The following is a 27,587-nucleotide window of genomic DNA, read 5'->3' as shown; positions in this document are numbered from 1 at the left end:
GCCCCATGTTGGGCTCTGCATTAACAGCATGGAACCTGCTTGGGACTGTCTCCTCTCTGCCCCTCCCCCACGTGTGTGCTCACCCGCTCTCAAAAATAAATAAACACTTAGGAAAAAAAAAACATGGAGTTCTCTTTTCCTCTATATTTAATGGCTGTGACCTAGTAACATGCACGTGTGGAGGCACGAGCCAGATGCAGAACAAGGACATGACTTCTGAGGGTCTTACGAACGCACTTGTGGATGTGGGCAGGTGTGCTGATCAGAGGGTGCACAGTCTAACCCCTTTCTGGTTAGCCACAAGCCACAAACAGCATGTAGTAGGTCCATGCAGTTTGGGCGGGGGGGAGGGTGACATTTAAAAACCGTCCCTGACCAAACTGAGGAGCAAAAGGCAGAGGAAATGAGGGAGAGAACAGAGAATCAGACATGAAGGGAAGAGGGACAGGTACCCAGGGCGACAAATGTGGGGACAGAAGGCTCTTCAGCTGTCTGAAACAAAGCTATGTGGTCAGTAACTGTGATGTGTCCGCCTTCCAGAGTTCTACAAATATGCCTCATGGCCCCGTTCTCGGACCTCTGACCCCACTCCCACGTGAGGGCCAGGACGGATCAGCGCAGCCCTGTGTGTGGTTCATGTCTAACAAGGTTCACATCAGCTCCTCCAAGAGCTTCATACCTCCGTGACCACGAATGTCACTTGGACATAAAGGGGGTGAGTGTATGATGCTTGGCCGCCATTCCCGTATTCCCGAAACATGCTGTTTCATGGACTGTCTGGTGCGTTTCGACAAGAATGATCTGGGAGAGGACCATGCACCTGATGTTCCTGCTCTCTCTGGAGAAGCCTGTGGGGGAGGAGGTGGGGGCGGGGGAGGCCCTCGAATCTACAGTGGGAGCAAACGGTAAGGCTGTCAGGTAACCGTGCAAATATCAGAACAAATCTTAATGCGACCTGTAAGCGTAAGGACAGAGATGAGAAGGAGCCGAGGGCAGTTCCGCCTGGCGTGGCTGCTGGGGTCACGTCCTTCTCCCCAGTAATGACTACATTCCAAGTCCCTTGTGGTGAAAACGAAAATACGACCACATTCTGGGTGTCTGCTTGGCTTGGATAAGCTAGACCCAGATTCAGGAAAAGAAGTCTGTAGAACATGGAGTCATTAGTTACAAAAGGAGCAGAGAAAGATAAAAGTCAGGAGGAATCTAATGAAAACCCGTTGAAGTTCATCATGGAAAGTGCCAGATCAGGGCAAATCTCTATACCAGTGATTCCCAAACTTTAGCATCGGAATCTCCTGGGGTTGGAGCTGCCAGAGGAAAGGCAGAAGCCCAGTTAAATCTGTATTTCAGAGAAACAATGAATCATTTTTAGTATAAGCATGTCCCATGCAAAAATCGGGTTTCTCTAAAATTCAAATTTAACTGTGTGCCTTTATTTTATTCACCGTGCCTGGCAGCCTTACCTAGACCGCCTGTTCAGACGCTGGTTTCTGGGCTACACACTCGGAGGTCGTGGCTCAGCAGATCCGGGTGGGGCCCAGGAATCTGCATTTCCAACCCTCTCGCTGGGGATGCTGACCCTGCTGCTCTGAGGATACACTTGGAGAATCACAGCCCCCAAAGCCCTCCCCGTGCAATGACGGCTCTGCACGTCTCTGGCCACCAGCTACAGGAGGGACGTCTCTGGGGACATGGGCTGTGCATCCTCTGGTGCGTCATCTCCCACCTCCCCGGGAAGTGTGCGGCCCTCTGTGTTCAGGCAGGAGCGCTGGGCGCTCCCGTGAACCAAGAGGCAGGCCGGTTTTCTTACCCTGGGCCTTGGCCCATCCACGCCTGCTCTGCTTGGAGTGCTCAGTAGAGAAGCACGGGGCAGGCAGGGTGACTGGCCGAGTCGTGGCCAGCGAGACACTGGTTCTGCGTGCACCACAGGCGATGGTTCTCTCCCACTGCCTTCCACGGGGTTTACCACATGCCAGCCGTTCTCATGTTGCAGGAAACACACTGTGCTTTTTACTGAGAGGCATTAGTACCTCGTCCACAGAGTGATTTAGTTATTGCTGAACATTTTATAATTTTTTTTAAGTTTACCTATTTATTTTGAGAGAGAGAAAGAGAGCATACGCCGGGGAGGGGCAGAAAGAGAGGAGAGAGAGGGAGACAGAGAATCCCAAACAGGCTTCACGTTCAGCAGTGAGCCCAACTTGGGGCTCGAACTCATGACCGCAAGATCGTGACCTGAGCTGATATTGAGTGGGACGCTTACCCGACTGAGCCACCCAGGTGCCCCTTACTGCTGAACATTTTAAATTGCAGCATGAAATTATGAAATTAAAATTTCATTTTAAATGTATCGACATCTTGCTTGTTGGAAGTAGAAGCTGACCACCAGACCCCCATTGCCCTCAGTAACCACGGCACGCCACGCGGTGGTTAGGAACTGGGTGGAATCTGTGCCCTCTGGAGCGGGACTCACCTGGCAGAGTTGCTGAGCCATGGACTCACTTCTGACAAGGCTTCTCTAGGGTCTCCCGTCCAGAAGCCAACTGCTGCCATAACACTCTGTGCTCAGGGCTCCCAAAATTCATATGATAGAGTTCCGATCCCCAGTGCCCCAGAAAGAGACTGTGTATGCACAGACGGCCTTTATATTTTAGAGTAAAATGAGGTCATTAAGGTAGCCATCATCCAACGTGACTTGTGTCCTTATAAACGGAAGAGATCAGGACACAGACACACAGAGAGGGACAAGCACGTGCAGACATGGGGAGAGGATGGTGTCTACATGCCAGGAGAGAGGCCTCGGAAAGAATCAAGCCTGCTGACACGCTGATCTCAGCCTTCCAGGCTCCAGGATGGACAGAAAGAAATGTCTGCTGTTTAGGCCGCCTGGCCATGGTGTTTGCGCCACTGCCCAAGCTGACTGAGACACCATGTGAGCACAGATTTTCCTTTACAAGGAAGAAGAATGGACAGAGAACACACCCCAGATGTGACGATTAAGCTGTAGGATTCCATCTGAAATTCACCTTGAACTGACCTGTGATTGAGGATCTCACAGTCCCCTCCCAGCAGATTGTACTGTCTTATCCTTCAATCCCTCGGCGCCCCCGACCAGAGGCCTAAAACGTGCACACATCTGAGGGGTGGGCCCGGGGCACTTCGTGTACGCAGACTGACTTACCCCTTGCTCCTTCCGGCTCTAACTGTGCCAAGAATCATCATTAAAGATGATCTACTTACTCCTTTTCTTCTCTTTGCAACATGCAAATCTTGGCCTTGATAAAGGCAATATTCTTTGCTAATTTGAAGTACAATGGAGGCATACAGAAAAAGAAAAAAGATTTCTGACACCCTCTGTTAATCAAGTGTTCAGAAACCTGCTTGTACGAAAATAACTTGACATTCTTCCCATGTCTCTTATTTCCTCTAATAGAGTTTGGGTTTTTTTCTTTCCCCCTCCACAAAGGTGCATTCTTGATAATTACTTTCTCCTATCATTTGGAAAACTGCTAGAAATCATAGATCTAGTTCATAGTGTAATTAGATATAGCTTGCACTGAACATTTAAGACCCTTGAACACAAAGTCATAGAGTCTGCACATAACCAGGCTGAGTACAACTTTCTGACTACTTGGATCTTGCAGTCCCCCTGTAGTTAATAAATATCTTATTTATTCATGACTTTTGTTTTTAATCATCATGCTGACTTGTACCACTCAAAATGACAATTTCATTACAGTACTTTGCTCTCATATATACATGATTAGGCACATATTTAATTAGCTTCCCTTCACCCCAAATACTAATCACTTCCTTTGATTGACTGTCTGAGTCATACCAACACTTATGATTTCCTTGCTGTTGACTGCACGCACAGTTTAAACAGGAATAGCTCACGTTGCAAGTTAGGCTGAAGGGTAGCAGATGGTTAGGAAATTAACTTCACAAGTAAGTGGATCCCATTGACTCTGACAAACCAAATGTAAGAACAAAAGACAGTAAAAGCCGAAGACCCTTCCCTTCATCCTCCTCAGCTGGATTTTGCATATGCTGGTTGTGCAGGCATGAAAAGTCCTGTATTAAAAAACACTTATAGCTCCTTACTGCTTTATTCATTACCAGTTTGTGTCATTTAAATTGTTATTACTCTTGGGGCACCTGGGTGGCTCATTCGGTTAAGCCTCAGACTTCAGCTCAGGTCATGATCTCGTGGTTCGTGGGTTCGAGACCTACCTCAGGCTCTGTGCTGACTGCTCGGAGCCTGAAGCCTGCTTCGGATTCTGTGTCTCCCTCTGTATCTCTGCCCCTCTCCTGCTCGTGCTCTCTTTCTCTCTCAAAAATAAATAAACATTGGGGCGCCTGGGTGGCTCAGTCGGTTAAGCGGCTGACTTCCGGCTCGGGTCATGATCTCGTGGTTCTGTGAGTTCAGGCCCCGCGTCGGGCTCTGTGCTGACAGCTCAGAGCCTGGAACCTGTTTCGGATTCTGTGTCTCCCTCTGTCTCTGACCCTCCCCGGTTCATGCTCTGTCTCTCTCTGTCTCCAAAATAAATAAACGTTAAAAAAAAATTTTTTTTTTTAAATAATAAAATAAATAAATAAACATTAAAAATAAATAAATAAAATTTTTAAAAAATGTTATTACTTTTGAGGTCTGAAATGCCACAGCTGAAGCTGGGTCGCAACAATTTAGGGTAAAAGTCCTACAGGGGTGAGGGGACCCATGGCCTGTGGGGAGGGTCCCTGGTGCACAGGGGCCCACCGCCCACCTGGAGGGCCCGCTGGCCGTGATGGCCTGTCTGGAGGTGCTCCCACTGCGCCACCTGGTGGACCATGTCTGGAACACATGGGTGAGCACCCCAGCGGGGTTGGGAGGGCTTGTCAGAAATGCAAATCCTCAGGCCCCACCAGACCCCCTGGGTCAGACACTCCGGGGGTGGAGCCCAGTGATCTGTTTTTAACAAGCCCTCTGGGCGATTCTGATGACACTTGATGTGCTAAGAGCACTTTTGAGTAAAAATTAAAAGCCAGAATTTTTGGTTTTTATCACGTACCTTTCTGAAAATCGGGCCAAAAATCGAACTCTGGGCACAACGAATACATATAAATATAGTCACAAAATTCAAACTACCCATAAGGGAAAGTATGCTGGTCTTTTTAAAGAAAAAACTCTCGGGGCGCCTGGGTGGCTCAGTTGGTTAAGCGTCTGACTTTGGCTCAGGTCATGATCTCACGGTCTGTGAGTTCGAGTCCCGCGTCGGGCTCTGTGCTGACAGCTCAGAGCCTGGAGCCTGCTTCGGATTCTGTGTCTCCCTCTCTCTCTGACCCTCCCCCATTCATGCTCTGTCTCTCTCTGTCTCAAAAATAAATAAAAACGTTAACAAAAAAATAAAGAAAAAACTCTCTAAACACAGGTCTGAAAGCCGATCTTTGGGAGTGTGGGTCCTACACCGTGTCCTCATAAGAAGACGTGAGGACACAGACATGCACAGAGGGACACAGGGAGGAAGTGGCCATCTCCCAGGGCAGGGGAGAGGCTTCACGGGAACCAGCCCTGCCCATGCTGGATCTCAGGCTTCCAGACTCCAGACTGGGAGACAATCCCTGTTGTTAGGTGTGTCTGTGGTCCTTGGCCACAGACAGCTGGAGCAGATAATGCATTCAGTCAAGAGCAACTCTCAACAAATGAAATAGTGATTTAAATGAGAGTTCATTAACCTCTCCTGGATATAGAGAGAGGCCACAGTATCTATGCGTTAACTGATGATGAATGCAGTCTGTTGGGGGTGGGAGGGCACCAGCTTCAAGCAAGTGGTTGCTGCAAGACCGTCTCTCCATTCCACACGTCCCTGTTCCAAAGGTGCGTACGGTATAGTTCGAGTTCGGGCAAGAGAGAAGGGCCCCCTCCTTCGTGTCACAGACCGATGGTGCCACTGGTTTTAGCAAGTACGGCACAGCTCGCAATACGCTACTCCGAATAGCTGTGATTCGGCCGTGTCCTTGTGCGGCAGTGAGTCGCCCCCGGACGCTGACCCGTGACCGCCGGGGGAACGCCCGTGGAGAACTGGCTCACAGACGCTGACACGTGATCACGGGTGGACCAGCCGGAGGAGAACTGGCCCGTGGACGCTGACCCGTGATCGCGGGGGGCGGGGACTGGCCTGCAGAGAACCGGCCCCACCGATTAGGTGTGGTTGCATGCTAATAGATGAAGGATATGAGACTGTCAAGGTGACCGTGAACTCTGAAGGCAGAACAGCAGCTTCCTGCGGGAGCGGGGGCTGGCCAGGTGCCTGAGGCCTGGCCCTCCGCAGGCACACTCCAGCTCCCTCCCGGGACTGGGCTTCTCCTCCCCCCAGCTCCTGGCTGTGCTGCCTGCTGAGGGCTCAGAGAGGAGTAGAGCCCTCCCCAGGAACTGCCCCCCCCCTCCCCGCCAGCTTTTGACCCTGGTGACTGTCACTCGTGGGATACAAAGGGGCAGTTCTGCGCCACATCAGCCTCAGACCTCCCGAAGGATCAGATGACGCCTCTATGGCCACTGCCTTTTCCGCTGGCTCCCACTTCCCTCCCACATGTGGCTCCTGCCAGGGCTCCCGAGAAGCCCCCTGCAGGCAGTCTCACTCGGAATCCATTTCCAGAAGGACGCGGTCTCGACAACTAGCCGTGAAGGGAGGGGGACACCAGGTTGGGGAACACTGGATGTCCTTGCAGGATGCTGCATGCTAGTGCCAGGACTCGGGGGCTGTGGCCATGCGGTAAGAGCCCCCACAGTGTGTGCCCACGCTCTGCTGCTGTTTTCATAGCATCTTGCAGGACACGTGTGGTCTGCTCTGGGGACAGAGAAAGAGATGCAGATTACTTCCTCGACGACTGACACCGGTGTGATTCTGTCACGAGCTAACAGGTGCCAGACCCAGACCGCATGTAGGAAAGCTGGAGAATGTTAACAATTTTCTTTCCCTTCCAACGTGAACCAGTTCCAATTAGACCTTCCTGCTCCCCACTTGTGTGTCTTCTCCCATACAAAGGGACCTGGAAATAACCGGTGTTAGGAAGGAAGATGGTTCACAGGGAAGATGGTACAGTCAACGTTTGGTAGACAGACGTGGGACACGGAGGAGTTAACAGGCAGACAGGTGCCTCCCAGTCCCCCTGCTGCTGTACTGGGGTCACTGACGGCGACAGCTGCCCCCCGAAGCGGCTTCTCTGCCTACGTTCTTCAGGCACCTGGGGGAGGTCAGGGTTCTTCCCGAGCCTTCTGTTTCATGAAAATAATCAGCCCAGAATACACACACATGCCGGAGAGGACACATTTGGGGATGACAGCTTTTCTCCCCTGCAGCCCCACCGCACAACCCACGGCGGCCCCTTACCTGTCCCCAGGCGGCTGTCCCCTCACCCCACACGTGACCGCAGCTCTCCGTGTGCCTCCCACATCTCTACTGAACCTTTCTCGGAAGGTCAGAGACACAGAAGAGTCTTCCCAGGAAAGTGCCCAGCAGAAGAGAAACAACACTTAGATGTGTGTCTGAAGTGGAGAACCCCTCACACCAGCCCCCACCCAAGCTTCCAATCAGATGTTCTCGGCCTCGGTCTTAAACTTGAATGAATATTTGAGGATCGCCAAGTGTTGGGAAGAAGGTTGTAACACAAAAGACAGAAACCAACACAAATAAGGGGAAGAAAAGTACGAAGAGGGGAGCATTGTGGGAAAGCTGGTCAGATGTCAACTTCAGTTCCGGGAAGCCCGTACCTTCAGGCCACACCAGATGGCGGGCAGGGCCAGTCAGGCGTCGTCTTTGCACGTGTCCCGTGGATCCGAGAGTCTGTTCCCTGGACTGTGGCCGCACTTGCCGGCGAGGTTGAAGAGAGTCTTTCTGGAGGCATCTTTCCCGACAGACGAAGTCTCTGGGTTGCCAGGGGTGATGCAGGACGGCGTGTCCCGGGAGCACGCCGTGCAAAGCTTGCTCTACCAAACCGTGGTTGTTTTTATAGGAGCAGCGAGCCTTGACGCTACGGAAGGGACCTCCCTTTACGGACTGTGGGTCGAGGAGGCAGGGCCAAGCGGGCCGGATGTCCTGTGACTGTCTCAAAGGGTGAGGGTCCAGGAGTTCCCCGGAGAATGGACCTGAGATTTAGAAGGACCAGTGGCAGTCTCCACAAGTTTTTCCAGCTGAGACTTCACGATGCCGCGAGTGAGTGTGACAAGTCTGAGGCCTGAGTGTGGCGTGTGCACAGTGCAAGTGTGGTAACATCACACGGCCGAACAGTGCACGCCTAACTAACAAAGCACCTGAATGGTGAAGTGGGTTTCCCGACCACCATGATGTGTGAGAGGGGCCCCCAGGTAGGAGTAATCTTCTTTAACAGAATTTTAGCCACAGAAGAAGCATTGGCCTGTCTACAAGGGGAAGCTTTGGTCCGGTGACAAAACGTACAGACCACGACAAGAACATATTTCTTTCCCTGAGGTAGGGAAGCCGTATGAGATCCATTTGCCAAACCTCTAATGGTCCGTTGGGTGGTTCAGAGTCTGGGAGAAGTGTGGTTTTCCCTGGATTATACCTTGGATGTGGGATGAGCGAAGTAGGCACTTTCTGTGGCCCTGTTATATTTTCCACACCAGTATTGGTCCACGAATGCCATCACCGTGTCAGGAGACCAGTGGTTGAAAGCACGTACAGTGGTGAGCAGTGGGGATTTGGGGTGGGCAGATTGTTATTTGGTCCAAACCAGAGTTCTCTCTTACTATCAAACCAACAATGACTAGATTTCTAATACTGTTTTTCCTTTTCTGGGGCCAATTTTTGGGTCTCTGGTCAATTTTTCCAAATTATCATTTGAGAGAACATCCCTTTGGACCAGGGCAGAGGTCTGGCTGTTGGCGTCCGAGAGAACAGCATTTGGGGCAGAAATGTCAGTGAGGTGGTTTCTTTTGGCCTCCAGGGACTCACGTCTGGAATGCCCAGGAACCTTGGTAATGGCCAGAGCAGCCAGCAAAAGTGTGGCCTTGTGATAAATTGTGAACATAGGAGCCATTTTTTTTTATTATCTCCATTGGAGGTGAGGAAACCTCGCTGTATGCATAATCTTCTAAAGTCATGAACTCCTGGAAGGCGTACCAGCCATCTGTATAAAAGTTTGCAATTTTCCCTACAGCCACAATACAAGGATGGTTAGAGGGGACCCCGTGACTATTTCCGCAGTGGCCTCAACCAAGAGGGCAGTGGCAGGAATGGCTGGGAGGCAAGGGGGCAGGGTGGGGGGGGACATCCCTGAGCCACAGGTTCAAGTTGTTGGCTATAATGCCCTACGGGACAGCAATGGTGCCCGTGATTTTGGGGTGAGCGCTCCAAGGGCATTCCCTTCCCTCTCACATACCAAGAGGGAAAAGGGGAATTGAAAGGACGTCCAAAGGCAGGGGTCGTATTAGGCTTTTCCCTAAAGTCCCAAAAGCTGTGTCATCCTGATCTTTCCAAATAACAGGGTCAGGTTGGTTGATTTTCAGGAAAGCGTGTGGAGGTTGAGCTGTAAGAGAGTTTGGGGTCCAGTTTTGACGCAGTCAGCTAGGCCAAGAAAACCTCGTAATTGGTGCTGGTTTTAGGTTTAGGGATGTTCAGGGTGCCCTGAAGTCGGCCTGGGTCCAAATCTAGCCCTGGTTCTGAGGTCAGGGGCCCTAAGTATCGAACCTGAGTTTGAGCAAACTGCAGTTTTCCTTTGGTGACTTTATGTCCGTTTAAGGCCAAAGCTTTGAACGGATGAACGTTGCCTTCCTGTGAAGAGATCTGAGAAGAGGGGCAGAAGGGCGAATCCTCTACGTATTGGAACGAAGTAGAGCCTGCAGAACACTTTCTATCGTCCGAATCGGCTTTTAAGGTTTGTGAAAAGTAAGAAGGACTCTCTGTGTGTATAACTTCTGAATTGGTGGGGAGGGAGGATGGAATTTCGAGGAAAAGTTGGACAATACAAAGGAAGGCAGCAAAAGGGAGGGAGGAGGAACATCAGAGCAAGTAGGAAGCACAAAATAGAACGGCAGAAATAAACGCGGCTATATCCCCACATGTCCTGAAGACACAAAGTGGAGTTACATGTTGTTTAGAGATATGCCTGCGGCACACAAAGGAAAGAAGTGGAAGATGGGCAGACGCACCCAACACACCCGGCCCCACCATTCCTATCAGACATGCTATCATTTTAAGGCAAAAAATGTCAATAGCAGTTAAAAGTTCAAATTGTCAGGAAAATGTAACAATTTTAGAAGTTTTGTGCCCAATAACACATAAAATCTCAAAAAAATATAAAGCAGAAACTCCTAGAAATCCAAGGAGAAACTGAAAAATCTATGACCATGGTAAGATATTTCTCAACAATTTAGGAATTAAGTAACAGGAACTGGTAAATATTTGAACAACAAACCTGATCTCTATATAGACATATATAGAACACTGCACCCTTAAATTAGAAAATGCACATTAAGGGGCACCTGGGTGGCTCAGTCAGTTGAGCATCTGACTTTGGTTCAGGTCATGATCTCAGGGCTTGTGGGTTCAAGCCCTGCATCGGGCTCTGTGTTGACAGTTTGGAGCCTGGAGCCTGCTTCAGAGTCTGTGTCCTCCCCTCTCTCTCTGACCCTTCCCCTCTCCTCACACTCAGTCTCTCTCTCCCTCTCTCAAAAATAAACATTAAAAAAATACACATTATTTCCCAAACATTTAAGGGAAAACATGCAAACATTGGCCATATCCTGGACCATAAAGCTAGCTTCAACAAATTTCAAAGAATTGGTTCACCTAGACTGCATCCTTTGACTATAACTCAATTAAAATAGGAACCAGTGGGGTACCTGGGTGGCTGAGTCGGTCGAGCACCTGACTTCGGCTCAGGTTATGATCTCATGGTTCGTGAGTTCGAGTCCCGCATCGGGCTCACTGCTGTCAGCGCAGAGCCTGCTTTGGATCCTCTGTCCCCCTGTCTCTCTGCCCCTTCCATGCTCACACTCTCTCTCTTAAAAATGAATACATGTTTATTAAAAAAATAAAATAAAATAGGAAACAGTAATAAAAGAAGATAGCATTAAGGGGGGAAAATGCCCATTTGCATAGAAACTAACCAGTCAACAATTCTAAGTAACTCGTGGACTAAAGAAGAAATCATGATAGAAGTTGGGAAACACTGACCTTGAATCTCAGTGTATACTAGAGCTACATACTAAAAGCACCATATAGGTGTAAATATCCAACAAAAAAAAAATATATTCCCCCAAAAAGCAGAAGGCAGAACATAATAAAAATAATAGCAGAAGCGGATTAAAAAGGAAATAAAATATACCTAAACGGGCCCCCAAAAAGTCTAAAATTGGTTCTTTTATATATAGATAGATTCTTTTAACATTTTATTTAGTTTTGAGAGACAGAGACAGAGTGCAAGTAGGGGAGGGACAGATAGAGAGGGAGACACAGAATCCAAAGCAGGCTCCAGGCTCTGAGCTGTCAGCACAGAGCCTGATGTGGGGCTCGAACCCACGAACAGTGAGATCATGACCTGAGCTGAAGTCGGACACTTAACTGAGCCACCCAGGTGCCCCTAAAATTGGTTCTTTGTGGGAGAACCAAAGAGATAAGTAAAATCAACCAGCTGACCTCTGGCACAATTGTTCACGAGGAGAGGTAAGATACTGTAGGAGGTAAGACACTGCACTCTTACCACAGTAGGAGCCAAGAAGGAGGCAAGAATGAAGTTACCGAGATTCTTTCGTCATCATAGCAATAGTTAAAACAGAGGGCTGGCGCGCCTGGGTGGCTCAGTCAGCTAAGCGTCCAACTTCAGCTCAGGTCATGATCTCACAGTTTGTGGGTTTGAGCCCCACGTCAGGCTCTGTGCTGACAGCTCAGAGCCTGGAACCTGCTTCAGATCCTGTGTCTCCCTCTCTCTCTGCCCCTCCGCAGCTTGCTCTCTCTCTCTCTCTCTAAAATAAATAAAACATTAAAAAAATCTTTTTTGATAAAAATAAAAAATAAAACAGAGGGCTTACCATGCACCAGATGTAACTCAAGATGCTCTGTGAATGTTGTACAGCAACAGTCCTATCGTTATCCTCCTATTTCAAATGAGAAAACTAAAGCACAGAGGCCAGTGATGCCCAAATTCAAACATCGTCTCAGTGTTGCAGTTGTGACTGACTGAACCCATCAGTCTACCCACACACTTTCAGCCACCAAAGTGTCAAAATCACGGTGAGAAGACCACGTGAGGTTGGAGATACTGTGGTCATCATCTTTGGAGAATAAAACATGTCCTCAACAGCAAACCAGAAGACAGAAGCCAACTTTGGAAGCTGGAAAAATCAAGAGCAATAATTGATCTAGCCAACCCCAGAAAGCTGAATTCTAAGCCCCAAGTGACTTCATCTGAGAACCAAGCTAAGTTTAAGAAGCAGCTGGCTCACTAGACCCCTTTCCCCAGCCCACGGGGCTTCATGACGGCCAACAGCCCCATCTGTTCTCTGGAGAGGAGCTCTGGGCTGAGGACTGACTTCAGCAGTGGTGCGTGAGGACAAGATCATCTCACAGTGAAGGGCAAGGTCAACAAGCCACACCCACTTATAGGGCTTCCAGTAAGCTTTTCCATTCCATATCGTTAACCATGAGCAGACAACCACGGATTACCAGACCCGCTTCTAAAACGGAAAATAAGACCAAAACAAGCAAAAACAATCAACATGGAGGAACAAAAACTATGTATAAAATAGAAAAAAAACCTTCAAAGTTATCACTATATCCACAGATACATAATCTCCAAGGATATTATGCATATACATGTGTCTTTAGAGGAAATAAGAATATGGATATGGGTGCCTTTAAAAGGAGCATTCAGAACAAAAGAAAACGGGATGTGAGTAATTAAAAAGCCAATAGAACGGTTGGAAGAGAGAGTCAAGGAAATGTCACAAAGGAGAGTAAAGGTACACAGAGAGAAAGAAAAAGTTAAGGAAATCGGAGATTAGTTTCAGGAATCCCAATATCAAAGATGAGGATTTCCAGAGAGAACGGGCAGCAAAGTGTCGAGAAGAAGGGACAATGTAATGCGAGTACTTGCAAGATATGGTTGTGGAGTTTATATTAGCAACAATTATTTTTTGTTGGTGATATTATCCAAACTTTCTAAGTCCTTGTAAAATAGGGCCAGCGGGTTGTCCCCAAACACCTGCCCAGGGTGCTCCCCTCCGCGGAGACCCCTGCAGTGAAAATGGCACAAAATTGATTTAGCTCCTCAAAATCTGAGACGGCATGCGAGCCCTGTCACCCATCCCGTGCATCCCAAGGCCTTTGGGACAGGCCGGGCAGAGACTCGGGTCTCAGGGGAGGATGGACAGTGCAGCGACCCATCCACCACTCTGACCACCCGTCCCAGGTCCTGTCTCCCCAGACCTCTGTGGACGAGGCGGGACAATGGGGACTGGAATCCTGGGAGGGTTTGTCTTTACTCAGAAGACACGGGGGTTAGGAGAGAAGGGAGAAAGAAAAATCCCCCTTTTCTGGAAGATAAATAAAGGAGAAAAGGCAGAGAAGAATTTAAAAAGACAAGGGAGATGGGGCACCTGGGTGGCTCAGTCGGTTAAGCGGCCAACTTCGGCTCAGGTCACGATCTCGCGGTCCGTGAGTTCGAGCCCCGCGTCGGGCTCTGTGCTGACGGCCCAGAGCCTGGAGCCTGCTTCTGATTCTGTGTCTCCCTCTCTCTGCCCCTCCCCTGTTCATGCTCTGTCTCTCTCTGTCTCAAAAATAAATAAACGTTAAAACAAATTTAAAAAGACAAGGGAGGACCCTCCAGCTGCTTCTGCACAGCCCAACGCCACAGAGGGACCTGGATCCCTGGCAGGTGAGAGGTAGGCCAACTCACACTTGCAGTCTGGGTTGCGCTGGTAGAGGGGGCTGGGGTCAGCCTGGTTTGTCATTGGCACAGGGGCTGCCCCGCTGCCGCCTTCCGTTTGCTGATGCCCGCACACCGACAGTTCTGCACGGGCCTTCTCAGCCCCGGCAAAACCGCGGGTGTCCCCCCTGCCTTTCTAGAGCGACGGCCCCTGCTCCTTCCACACTCTCCTCTGTGGGGCAGGGGGGCAGCTGCACCCGTTAGACCCGACGTGCAAACGCAGGCTTCAGGTGGAGCACAGGGCGGTGGTGCCCCTTCCCGGCACCGTGCTCCCTGGACCGCCCGCGGGAGTCACGCTCAGTGTCCCGGGGCCGGTTCTCAGCTTCTGTCCCCTGCCCCATCTCCAGTCTCCTCCAGAACCTGACCGTGCGCAGGCGTGAGTGAGGCCCCCTGCCACCTCCTGCCTCTGCTCCTCAATCCCCTCACCCCCCACTTCCGGAAGGGGGGCTGCCCGGGGCACTGGCTGCTGTGAGGCCGAATGCGTAAAGGAGACACCAGAGGGGGGATGCATCCTGGGGCCTGGGACACGTTCCCTGGGGGTCTGAGAGGGGAAGGCTCCCCAGGACTTGATGCTCAGCCCACCGAACCCAAAGGCCACATTGCTTAGCAAATGTCTTTTCCCCCTTCTCTGCCCTGGACACGCCGAGCTGGGGTGGATGATTCTGCACGTGGTGGGCCAGACCAGGGCCAGGACCAGAACCAGGAGCATTTCGGAAGTTTCAAGTGGTTCACCTGAATGGTGCTGGTGCGCCTTTAAAGGCATTTATAATTAGGTGGAGAGATTTAATAAAAAAGAGAAGGAAGGAGGTTGAATTTGGCTAATTATCTGCTCAGATTCTTTCCTGTAGAGGATTTAATTAGCTGAATGGTTCTCACCCAGATGTTGAAAACAAGACTATATGTTGTTAAATATTCATTTAGGATGTTGTTTGAAATGGGTGCATAATAGTTCATGCTCTAGAAGATCTGTATAATTATCCATTCTACGGTCCTTAAACCTTGCAAATTTCTCCCAACTTTCTTTTTTCTTTCTTTTTTTTTTTCTTTGAGGGATAGCACAAGAGGGGGAGGGGCAGAGGGAGAGGAAGAAAGAGAAGCTTTGTCACAGGGCTTGATCCCATGACCCTGGGATCATGATTTGAGCTGAAATCAAGAGTCAGACGCTCAACCGACTGAGCCACCCCAGTGCCCCTCAATTTTTACTATTACAAGCTCTTATGCATATCCTCAAATATTGCACTGTGTGTGATGAATATTTTCATTTTTAATCCAATATACTGTGTAAAAAGTAGCATGGCACTATTTTAAGTTGCATTACTTTTTAAATTTTAGAATAACTTTTAAAATATGTTCATTGCCCATCTATAGGTACTTTCATTTTGGGAGGTGATAGTCGTCCTTATCTGGTGTTATTAGTTTCTCTATTATAATTGCTCGTTTGGGGGCACCTGGGTGGCTCAGTTGGCTCAGCATCTGACCTCAGCTCAGGTCATGACCTCGCAGTTCACTAGTTTGAGCCCCGCATCCGGCTGTATGCTGACAGCTCGGAGCCTGGAGCCTGCTTTGGATTCTATGTCTCCCTATGTGGCCCTCCCCCGCTTGTTTTCTCTCTCTCTTTCTCTCTCAAAAATAAACATTAAAAATTTTTTTCTAATAAATTTTTTTTTAATCCTTAAAAAATAAATAAATCCTCATTTTGCTCCCAGTTTGTCGTTCGCCTTCTGAGTCTTGTCTGCGGTGACTCTGTCTCCTGAACTAAGGCAGAGCCATCTCTTACACGTTTATGTTTATGCTTGGAACCGCTCTTGGCCCAAACGAGCTCTCAAATGCTCCCCTGTAATTAAGGAAACTAGGTTGTAAGAGAAGAAATAGTGCCCAGACTCTACACCTAGAAGGAGTGGGGGCAGAACCGAACCCCGATCCTTCCTCAGACTCCTCCCCCTACTCCTCAGGCTCTCTGACCAGCTGCCTGGCAGATATGCACCTGGGCCGGGTGGAGAGGGAGGCAGGCAGCTGAGCAGCGAGCGGTGATCCGAGGAGACCTAGGGCCTCGGTGAGCCTGGCTTCCCCTCGTATATCCCCAAGCATTTCCTAACAAATACCAATCCTCTACAGGCCTTCCTCCCGTGAAGCCAGATTCCTTGCTAATAATAGAAGACAGAGAGAAAGGAAGAGACAGCTGACGCCTTTGGATCTTTCGCAGCCACGGGAAGGTAGGAATCGCCAAGGCCTCACTTCAGAGAAGGAACATCCCTCTCCGAGCTGCTCAGCACAGGCAGTTTCTGGGCCCGGCATCACCCTGGGTGTTTAAGAAACGGTTGGCAGGCATCTTGTCTCTCATCCCTACCAATGCCTGGCACGTGGTAAAGGGCCAGCTAATGTTTGCGGATCATTCCGTGTGGACTCGCACGCTGCAGGTTGTTCTAGTTACAAAGGGCGTCAGAGGGAGAACCCACCCTGAGGTCAGCAGTCAGCGCCATCCCAACAGGACGGCCGCTGGGTCCCCTGCCACGCAGCCCAGCTCTGGTCCCTTCTGGCTCCAGCCCTGGGAAATCCAGAACATTCTTCACGAGCAGATACGCAGGGCAGGTCCCCGACAGGGACCACATCGTACCAGGCAGCTGGGGCTCTGCCTGCCGGAGTCACGTCCCATCAGCTGGGACTGTCATCTGGGGAAGGGTAATGGGGGATGGGGACACTGGGACTGCTGGCTAGAAAGATGTCTACGTATCCACACACCTGAGTTGGCCTGGCTTGAGACCCAGGGTGCTGATGCAGACCCGGTTCTAGAGTGTTTGGCTGAAGCAGGAGGCCCCCCGGGCCTCAGCTGGCAAAGGAGGACAAGCAGGTGGACGTGGTGACACACAGGCCACGGCAACATCACTCACAGAAGCCCTGGAGATCTGTGTGTCCGCCTTTCCTCAGGGACATGAAGTGTGTGCCCGACAAGCCGCTGGGCTCAGCTCCTGGTTTCTCAGGGCCGCAGGGTGGTCGATCTCTGGCGTCCGTCTGACTTAACACCTGCCCCTACTTGTAAGTTGGGCACAACTAATGTTTCCTTCTGTGTAACCTCGAAGGTGTGGTTCCGGTGACCAAGAGGGGTCTTCATGACTTCCCCATCCTTGAAGGCAGGACCACCAGCTGTCCAGGCGAGGTGAGCACCCTCCCCCACACCCCTTCTCAGTGCAGATGGGTGGGTGTTGGGGGGCCCAGACTACACTGTGGACCGGAGAGAAGGGACGCAGCTCAGGCATCCTCCCTGCTTCTCTCTGCTGAGATCCAGCTACTTTATGCCACACTTTGCATTAGACCCATACGGCTCGTTTTCAAGAAATTTGTTTGCCCAGCACCAGGGACACGTCCAGTGTCCAGGAGGAAGCCACACTTGGCTGGACATGGGGACGGGGGGGGGGCGGTGGGGGAGGAATGAGTGTGGGACCCTTGTGAAGGCCAAGGCCAGGTGGAAGGAAGCAGCCGCTGTGCATGCGAAGAGGGACGAGGTGCTCCTCGTTCTTTATTGACCCTTGTACAAGGCAGCCCCGCCCTGTCCCCAAGCCCCCTCTAAGAGTCTACAGGACATTGTAAGTGCTCTGAGTTTACCAGTGACTTGAAGGCAGGTCACATGGGTGGTAAAAACCAAAAAATCCCTTTCCTCCCATCTGAGACCATCCCCCTGGATCCTCTGCTTGCCTGTCCCTCTGCACTTTATGACAGACCCCACTCCTGAGAGGTATGTCCGGGACACCTCTCCACGCAAAGGACGCAAACCTTCATTCCCTTTTAATTTCGCGTAGTATGAAGTGTGCAGGGGAACCGCTGCTCACTCACTATCTCCTACCATTGGAGCTTAAGTCATTTCAACGTTTCGCTGTAGCAGCAGCTCCCAGCATGGCCCCACAGCTGCGGGATTGGGGGCCGGGGTGTGTGGGGGCCCCGGGGCCTCCCTCAAGCATCCCGTGTCCCAGGGGGGTGGGGAAACTGCTCCCGACGCCCATGGGCACCTGCTCCAGTGAGGGCTGGGGCCAGGGCTCTGTGGGAGGCAGGGGCCATGCTGGCTGCTCCCAGGGCCCCGGGGGCTGGGACTGTGGGGGCAACACGTCCGGCTCCAGTGAGGCCGAAGGCTGCCAGCCCCACCACGGCTGTGGCTGCGGCTCACTAGAGGCGGGAGGCTGTTCCCAGCCCTGAAGGGCACAGTCCCCGTAGGGCAGGAGCTGTCCCAGGTCCCCCCACTGAGCTCCGGTTTCTTCCGGCTGGGAGAGGGGCTGCAGGGAAGCAGGAAGCGGACACAGGGCTTCGGGGCTGAAGCCCAAGGGAGAGAGATAGAAATCTCCGGAAGGCTCGCCCAGTGCGCTGCCTGGAGTCTCCAGGTCATGCAAGGCCACGTTCTCGTCCACGACAGCAGCGTGCCCCGATGGGATGGCCTGACCAGAAGTGCCCTCCGACGCCAAGAAGTGGCCAGCGGTGCTCGGGGCCCCCACAAAGCTTGGCTGGCAGGCGCAGTGGGGGGCGCCCCCGCCGTGCTGACCGGACCCCGGCGCCTGGGCACCTGCCTCCACGCCTGGCCTCCTCTGGTTGCTCTTGGGGATTCGGGCTCTCCGGTTCTGAAACCAGACCTGCAGGGGCAAGGATGGGCATGGAAGGGGAGACGAAGAGGAGACACTGTAATAAAGCCAGTACAATCATCATCACCGCGTAGCCAAGGTTAGACGGTCACCAAATGAAACTTTCAGAGTTTAGAACGAAAGCAAAATCCTTGGCTCGGCTGATCAAACCATTCCCTGTATGGCCCTCCCTACCTTCCAGGTACCTCTCCCCAAAGCACCCACCTTGTACCCGTGCACACACACACACACACACTGACGGACACTCATGGACACACCAGTGCTACGGGAAGGCTGCCTCGGGGAAACACCGGGCTCTCTCCTGCCCGTGCTAGGGTAGGCGGTTATTATTAGGCCTTAACATGATGCCTGGAGGCTGGCAAAGGGGAGTCACTGCCTTGGAGGGGGCAGTTAGAGACCTGTCCTGGGAGCCTTCCAAGGCAAAGCCAAGGGAAGCTGGAAGAAACCCGCCCCTCCCACAACAAAGGCCAGAGACCCTGCCCAAATAAGGGAAAAAAGGCACAAAACCCTAGTCCCCTCCCCTAGTAATTAATATTCCACCCCCGGTTAACAACTATCAATATAAGACAGAGCCCCAAACCCCGTGCATCCTGGAGCTCGCTCACATCTCCAGAGTTTGCTCTTTTTTTTTAATTTTTTTTTTAATGTTTATTTGTTTTTGAGACAGAGACAGAGCATGAATGGGGGAGGGTCAGAGAGAGGGAGACACAGAATCTGAAACAGGCTCCAGGCTCCGAGCAATCAGCACAGAGCCCGACGCGGGGCTCGAACTCACGGACCGCGAGATCACGACCTGAGCCGAAGTCGGACGCTTAACCGACTGAGCCACCCAGGCGCCCCTCAGAGTTTGCTCTTTAACAAACTTTCCTACTAGCACCGTTCAACCACTGTCTGGTCTGTCCTTGAATTCTTTATGGGGACGAGACCAGAGCGTCTGGTGGTGTTCAGGGGGCTCCACGGTCCACCAGGCAACACTCACACTCCGGCTCCTGCGCCCTCTCCCCGGTCCTCCATTATCCGATAACCATGGGGGTGCTGGTCAGAGCACACAGACTTGCAGTCTTGAGATGAACGAGTTCTGGAGGCCTCATAGAGCAGGGGGGCTATAGCTGATGATATTGTATCACAGGGGCGCCTGGGTGGCTCAGTCAGTAAGAGTCCGACTGTGGCTCAGGTCACGATCTCATAGATCGTGGGTTTGAGTCTCCCAGCTGTCTGTGCTGACAGCTCGGAGCCTGGAGCCTGCTTCGGATTCTGTGTCTCCCTCTCTCTGCCCCTCCCCCACTCACCCTCTGTCTCTCTCTCAACAATAAATGAACACTAAAAAATTTTTAATGTATTGGAAAACAGTGAAGGGCTGAATATACAGTCGAGGGCCAGATCACCACAGAACCGCTACAGCCATCAGCTTCGACCACGCCCACCCAGGACCTGCTTTCAGCTCGGGACCAGCAGCCCAGTCTGCTTCCCAGACCAGTACACAGGTGCCCCTCTGGCTGACCGCGCTGGCGTCCGAGTACCTACACCCTGCATTGGCAGCTCCCCATCCCTGCCTGCCTCTGAGGCTCTGCTGAACCAGCGATGGGGCTGCACCCCGCCAAGATCACCCCACAGCCTTCACTTGCTCTGTCTGGGTGGCCCCCTCTCCACCACACAAGGAGTAAGATGGACGCCTGTGAGTAAAGCCTCTTTCTGCCCAGGTTCAATGTCCGGTTCCTCTGGGGGTCACCTGGGTCAGGTGGTTCCATGCCCCTCCCAGCAGCGGTCAGCCAGGCCTCCCCTCCACTCTTGGAAAACACAACAGAGGCCTCTTTTGGGGCCCAGCCACCAAGCGAGGCCTGAAGATCCCACAGAAAGATGGGACATGAATAGGCAAAACAACTCCCAGGATTTGCTTGCCCCAGGGGGAGAAAAAAAAAAAAAATCCTCTGCACAAACTGCAAGACAAAAGCCCAATCCTCCAGCAGGCCGTTCCCAGAACTGCCACCTGGCACCCTCCCACACACGCCCTGGCCCGGGGCCAGGCCCAGGTGCCGGCCGGCAGGGTGCTGGTGCAGCCTGTGGGAGCCAGAGCCTCTGCGAATCCTGATCACGGCCACCCCAGCACACTTGGCCCCGGGAACTCACTCGCCACCCAGGCGCCAGCCGGACCGAGAACATCAGGGTTTTCCTCCCGGATCCAGGAGCTGCTTGAGCTGAAACCTGGAACCCACCCACCTCACCCCAAGTACTGAACTTCTGTGGCCAATTCCTTCTCCTGGGGAAGGTCAAGTTGTACTTGGCATGGAGGGCTGTTTGGGCTGACGGGTTCTGGGAAGGTGATCTAGTCCTGAAGGGCTGTCTGCCCCTCCCTGAGTGAGGTTTCCGGGCCCGCTGATAAAAGGCCACTAAATCTAACGTCACAGGCTTGGGGCTTTCACTAAGCTTTTCTGTATCCTGGTTCTCTTTGTAAGGTTTGGGCCAGCAGGGGGCTTCTAGGACAGATACTGACGGCTCAGGCTATCTATTGCTTCTAGAAATAGGAAGCCCCAAGGCTTATCTCTCAGCCCCTGTAGGGTGTTTTTGGTAACCCTTCTCCCCTCTGGGCTGTGGTTTAATTATCTCTGGGGTTAGGTCAAAATTTTTTAAAATTAGCAAACCCTTGGGGCACCTGGGTGGCTCAGGCGTAGAGTGTCGACTCTTGATTGCGGCTCAGGTCATGGTCTGTGGGATCAGGCCTGCGTCAGTGCGTCAGTGCGGAGCCTGCTTGGGATTCTGTCTCTGTCTCTGCCCCTCCCCCAGTCATGCTCTGTCTCTTTCAAAATAAACAAACATTAGAAAAAAATTAGCAAACCCTTAAGCATTGTTCGTTCTCATGCAGCAGCCTGTGATCCGTCCCACCACCCTCATCAAGGACCTCGAAAGCGGCTGGTAAGAAATGGGGGTGGTGGGCCCTGGAGGCCAATGGGGTGACCCTGAGTCTGCTGCACCTGCGAACCACCTGGGGAGATTTTGGAACTCCAGATTTTGGAGATTTTGGAGTCGAACCCAGACTCAGTAGATGGTCGGCTCTCCGGGAGAGCTGGGCCCACAGCACACGGGAGGGCAAGGGTCAAAGGGTAGGGGTCGGCATGCTGGAGTCACCTGGCAGTTTTAAAAACTTCTGCACATCTGTTCACTCCCAGAGATCCTGGTCACAGTCTGGGATGAGACCCTGATGGTCTCAGATTGAAAGGCGCCTACACAGCAGAATCACCTGGGGGGGCTTCCCTAACAACCTTCGGTATCTGGGCTCCACTTTCAACGACTTGGGTTTCATGCAGGGCGGCGGCCCTCAAACCCAGGCTGCACCCAGCAGCCTTCCTGGAGGAGGGGCCCGGTGCCCCCAACACTGAGACCCAGAGGACCCCATGACCCGGGACCCCCAGGATCCCTGACATCCTTTCGGGATCGCTGTTAGCTCACAACGCTTTCCTTTACGACACCCAGGTGTAATCCGCCTCTGCCTGCTTCACACCCCACTTTCTCAAGGGTTTCTCAGAGCCCTTGGCAGAGGGGAGCCCCACCCCTGCTCTTCCCGCGTCCTCTGGCATCCTCTCTGAGTAAATTTTCTGGCTGTGACAATATGGTTGCTTATCTTGAAAAATAAGTTTCGGTTTACACGTAATGGGTTTATTATGGTTTTTTTTTGTTGTTGTTAGTAAATATTTGAAGATTTCTCTTCATTGCTAACATGGTAACTGTTTGGCAGATACAACTCTCATCACCAGTTCAGGCTCTACCCCTTGCCAGAGCTGTAACCTGTCACTAAACCTCCGTCATCATTGTCCCAGCCCAGCTAAAGGGCATAATTAACGCCTACTCACAGGGGAACTGAGAGGCTTAACGCAAAGTGGGTTGTTAAGCCCGAGCTAGAACAGGCGCTTAGTACAAGGTTCCTTGCCCCCCTCGCCCTCCCGTCAGGGAGCAACCGGTCTGTAGTCACCTGGATTCTGGGCTCAGGGATCTGGGTTCGTCGAGCCAGTTCTTCTCTGGCAGTGATATCAGGGTATGAGTCCCTCTCGAAAGCCTCGATGAGCACCTGGTACTGGGTCTTGCTGAACTTGGTCCTTTTGCGTCTCCGACCTCCCTGGGGCGCTGGGACAGATTCGCACCCAGAAAGAGGAGGTGTTAGTCTGACCCCACGTTTAGGTCCGTTTTGAGACTCGCTCCCCGTCCAAGTCAGCGTGCATCCTCCCCAAGACGAGGTGTCTGCCTGCAGACACAGGACTCCGGCCCCTCCAAAAAAGCCTCCCAGTCGTCCCGAGCTGCTGCCCCTGGCCAGTGCCCTAGGCGGACATGCTGGGGACCCTCCCTGAGCTCCCGCACCGACGGCCGCACCTGCTCTCCCCGCATGAGCTGCACCACCCCCCCCACCCCCCGCCCCCAATCCCTGGCTGCGGGCTGCGGGCTGTGAGGGCATCTCGGAGGGCTCGGCCGCTCCGGGATGGGCACGACTGGGTCTCCCAGCCTCTGACTGCCCACTACCTCTGCTTGTGCCCAAGACACACGAGTGGGGAGAGAGGCCCAAAACCACAAGATAAGGAGCCTTCGTGTGCAAAAGCCCAGCCCAGGGGATTTCTGTCTGTCAACACAGGTTTTTTTCCCCAGTGACCTGGGGAAGCTTGCTGGTCCCCAACCCCGGGCCGGGCAGAGCGGGCTCCCCTCTGACGGGATTCAGGTCAACACAGAATCCGCTGTGGAGAAAAGCCCGCAGAATACACGGCCCGGGGGAAGCCGGGCTCCCTTCCCTCCTGTCCTCCTCAGGCCCCACAGTGCCAGCCAGCAGCCCCCACAAGAGGGGACTTGTGGACTGAAAAATGGTGTCGCCCGTGCTCCTCAAGGGGGCCTTTCCGGGTCCGGTCCGGGGTGTTGGTCTCTCCTCCCAGGTCCCCAAACCAGACGTCACGGTGAGCAACGCCTGAGACCTGCCTGGACCCCACTGCCCGGCCTCTCCGGCCACCACCCCCACCCCCAGGACCCCCCTCTAGGACTCACGGTCTGAAGACATGACCAAGCTGGAGACTGAAGCAGGTCAGAGGGATCTCGGTAAGAACTGCCTCCCTCTCTCCCACCCGCCCCAGGTCTTATAGCAAAGGCTGAGGGTCCCACCCAGTTAAGCCCCTGGTTAGCACTTTGCAAGACCCACCTCCCTTAATACTATCTTCTCGGGAAGGGATGATCCCAGAGTGGTGCCAGACCACCCGTCCCTCAACTGCTCTGGGCCCTGCAGGGCTGCGGAGGGCGAGCGCACCCGCATGCGTCAGGGCTTAAGACAGGACTTCAGGCTGCCAAGTGCAGGCTCTGCCGACCACGTGCGTTGCCAGTGGGTGTTGTTTTGAGGGGCTCGGCCACCAGTGAATTAAGCAAAAAGAATGTCAGTGAGCACCTGCCGTGCAGCACAAATACGCGCCCCCTGCCCAGACCCGCACCCAGAGCAGACCAGGACCCACACTCCTTGCTCAGCTGCCATGGAACCCTCCACTGCTGCTTCCTCATCTGTACCCTCCGAATCGTAATGGGCAAAGTGTGACCACGAAACGAGCTTCTCGTAAGGCAGCTGCCTCTGTGTACCCAGAAGGTTCGGATTTAGGTTGGTGCCGTGCATCCGAGCCCCCTTCTCTTGAACCTGGGTGGACGGATCAAGTCCCAAGGGTTTTAGTAGTTTAGTAGTGTGTAAATCCACGTAAACAGGACGGCCCGTTGCGACGGTCCCCAAGCTTCAGGTCCCGGGAGAGGCGGAGAAGAGCAGAGGCTGCAGCGTCTGCGGGTCTGGTCGAAGGCTTATCTCACTTTGGAGATTAGCGGGGCGGGGCGTTACTTGCAACCACGTTTTAATGGGCGTCAAGCATTGCCTTTCAAACTGTGTCGGGTTTTGCTCTGTTTTGTTTCTGGCTGGATTAATGTGCAAGTGAAAAGTTCTGGGACGTCCTCGTGAGGTTGACTCAGACATGCAAAGAAAGAGAAAGAAATTATTTTCACCCAAGTCTGTGCTGAACTGATAGACGTCAAGTGTCCGAGGGGGCAGCCCTGAGGAGATGGAGGGGCTGAGAAGCTGGTGGGACTGTCCTGGGGGCTGCTGAGAGCCACTGGAAATGCCACGTTCGACTCCCCAGAGAGTCCCGGGAAGCCTGGTCCTCAAGCTGCAGGCCGCGAAGCTCGGGGGCGCAGGAGCACTGCCCTCCTGGCCTGCTTCGAGGGCCCAGCTGCTGTCCGCCCCCCCGACAGGGAAGAAGCAGGCCACGAGTCCAGAGTGCTTCCAGTCGTAAAAGGCACCCCCGTTCTGGTCAGAAATGATCCCCAAAGCTGTGTGTCCTTGAAGGACGTGCGCAGGGTCTCTGAGTGTGCTCGACATCAGAGAGCCAGCCTGGGAGGGACGGAGCCGCCCGACAGCTACTAACGTCTCCGCTCCTCCCCTGGGGGACGGACACACCAGCTACAAGCTACCTCGGTCCCCCCACGAAGCCCCGTGTTGCCCCATGCCACCCTGAAGCCACCACACACCACCCCACAATGATCCCAAAGCTTCACATAAGCCACTGCAACCCTACAAAGACCCTACGAGGCCCCCCAGCACCCCACACGACCCCCAGCGCCACTGCCGGCCTTTCCACCCTTGAAAGCTCTCCCTTCTTCTCTGGCCTCCCACGGTCCCATTGAAGACCTGCGAAGTCTGAGGAGCCCCACTGCCCGTGCAGGGGCGAGTGGAAGACAGAGGGGGTCCCGAGGCGCAGGCGTAAGAAGGGCCGGGATACGTGACCCGAGCAGGTTGCCACAGGAGCAGAAGTTCTAGAAAGGTGTTCCGGGAGTTGGTGGTAGGAAAGGATGGATCCAGAGACTGAGGGGGCTGTTCCGCAGAGGGACTCTGGGGTCTGGACCCCTGGCAAAGCCCTGTAGCAAGCGGTCCTCACCTCTGCTCGCATCCCCGTTTCTTCCAGAGCAGAGGTCAGGCCCAGGCCCGCGACAGACGCAGCCCTGGATTCAAGCCAGCCTTGGCCCTGACCTGTGGCCAGGCTCCTCCCCTGCCACAGGCCGTGAGGGCGTTTCTGTCCGACAACCCACACGTGGCGACTCCAAGCTGGGATGTGCCGTGAGCGGGTACACACTCTGCTTTGTGAACACTCGAGACACACAACATGAAGCAGCTCAGTGATGTCTGTATTCGTAATATGGCCAAAGCAATGACACGTTTGACACACTGGGTAAACTAAAATGTATTGCCAAAATCCGTGTCACCCGTGTTCTGTTGCTGCAGAAGGGAGCCCCGAACAGTGGACACTGAAGCTGCCGGCAGACCTCGCCGCCGTGTGGGCAGAGCTGGGGAGCCAGCCCCGGGCCTGGGACAGCTGCCTGTCTGCGTTTCCACGGCAACGCTCGGAGGGATGCCAAGCCTCCTGCCTTTATAGACAAATGCTTACGTCCTCTCTCTTTTTCCCAAATCACCCCTGAAAACAGTTGACGATTCTTGACCTCTGCCCCTTCCCCACCTCTCTGGAAGAGAGGGCCCAGGACACCTGTGGAGCTGATTGCTGCCCAGGTGCACAGGTAGCGCTCCCGAGGGAGACGCATTTTGGAGACTGAGGACTGCGCCCTTGGCGGAGAGAGGGCCGGCCCTCGCCTCGCCTTTGTCCAGCGAACTGCCCTGCCTAAGGACAGAGTGTGGCCTTGATGGGACACTTTGCTTTCTGAGCCTCGGTGTCTGTAACAGTGAAACTCTGAAAGCTTTTGAGATGCAAACAGACTGGCCCTGGCCCACTTGGGGCACCACCCAAGGATTTCATGGCTCCAGGCAGGAGGGATACACTAGCCCCAATGTTGGCTGAGCCTTTTCTCCAAGTTTCTATTCCTAGGAGGTTATAACTATGAGTCAGAAAATTACCATAAATCACCCTGGGGCTGGGGCTGGGGGTAGGCTGAAGGCCAGGGGGGTGGGAAATCACTTCCCCGAGGGGACCACTCCCACCTCTGGCAGAGCCCAGAGCCAACATTGGAACCTGAACTTGAGAGTCCAGACTTTGGGGGGTGGGGTGCTGCTGGTCATGATCAAGCTTCTGTCACTTGAAAACGGCAGCGGTCTGGGGTCAGGACACACAACAACGCAGAGACACAGTCCCTTCCTCCACATCCTAATTTTGTTAGTTCCATTAGGAAAATATGTCATACAAATGAAGTTAAAACCCAACAATAATCCCAGTTTTTGAAATGGTATAAAACTGGGGCGCCTGAGTAGCTGAGTTTGGTTAAGCGTCTGATTTAGGCTCAGATTATGATCTCAAGGTTCGTGGGCTCAAGCCCCACATCAGGCTCTCTGCTGTCAGCGCAGAGCCTGCTTGGATCCTCTGTCCCTCTCTTTCTCTGTCCCTCCCCCCACTCATGCTCTCCCTCAGAAATAAAGTAAGCATTTTTAAAAAATGGTATAACATTAGAGTAAAACATCTTCCAGGTCTCCATGGCCCCTGACGCCCGCCCCTCCGACGGCAACCCCAGGAGAAACGTTTACTTTGTCCCGCTGCATTTTCCTTGTGTTTCTATATATAGTATCTCATTTATTTACAAACGACGTGAGCAAGCTACATCTGTGAGGCACTTCCTGCGGCAGGCCCCAGTGCAGCTGACCAGGGTTCACTCTCCCTCCAATCATCCTGCCTCCACGGATAGGCGTGTCCTTTCTCTCCTGTATTTTGGAGTCCGGTGGACGTCCCTGCAGGGACAGGTGAGCGTTGACGAGACTCATCTCGGGCGGGGAGAGGGGAGGGGGCAGGGCGCTGCCTCAGCCCAGCAGGACCGCCACATGTGGGGCGGCCTGGCCTCCGGGGAAGATGCCAAGTCCGGGCTGAGCCTCCCAGGAGGAAGGGGGTCTCGTTTACCCACAGCCTCCACCTGGAAGGAGCTGTTTGATTCTGTCAGAGAGGAGGGATTGCCTGTGGGTAAGGACTTCCGCTGATACAGAACGAATGTTTTCAGGGCAGAATGTGTCCTCCTGTTGTAGCCAAACGTTGAAGCATCTTTACAAAGTCCTGGGTG

General features: G+C 53.0%; 1 protein-coding gene and 1 long non-coding RNA gene across 2 annotated transcripts in view; one reads left to right on the top strand and one right to left on the bottom strand.

Moving 5' to 3' along the window:
• Window positions 1-17,077, top strand: part of LOC122205536 — a 38,013-nt gene extending 20,936 nt beyond the window's left edge. Inside the window, exons 3-4 of the long non-coding RNA XR_006196124.1 lie at window positions 16,039-16,136; window positions 17,001-17,077. This is a non-coding gene — a long non-coding RNA (uncharacterized LOC122205536). The remainder of the gene's footprint in view (window positions 1-16,038; window positions 16,137-17,000) is intronic.
• Window positions 17,078-17,780: 703 nt separating this feature from the next.
• On the bottom strand, window positions 17,781-26,132 carry LOC122205503 (double homeobox protein 4C-like). The gene is made up of 3 exons (XM_042913920.1): window positions 26,051-26,132; window positions 22,510-22,661; window positions 17,781-18,536 (listed from the first exon to the last, which is right to left on the bottom strand). The coding sequence occupies exons 1-3, from the start codon at window positions 26,130-26,132 to the stop codon at window positions 17,781-17,783; spliced, it is 990 nt and encodes a 329-aa protein (XP_042769854.1).
• Window positions 26,133-27,587: the final 1,455 nt, after the last annotated feature.

This window comes from Panthera leo, chromosome D4 (genome assembly GCF_018350215.1).
Source record: "Panthera leo isolate Ple1 chromosome D4, P.leo_Ple1_pat1.1, whole genome shotgun sequence".
In the NCBI taxonomy this organism is placed as follows: domain Eukaryota; kingdom Metazoa; phylum Chordata; class Mammalia; order Carnivora; family Felidae; genus Panthera; species Panthera leo.
The sequence above is the reverse complement of the archived record's forward strand: the minus strand, read 5'-3'. Positions and strand labels throughout refer to the sequence as shown.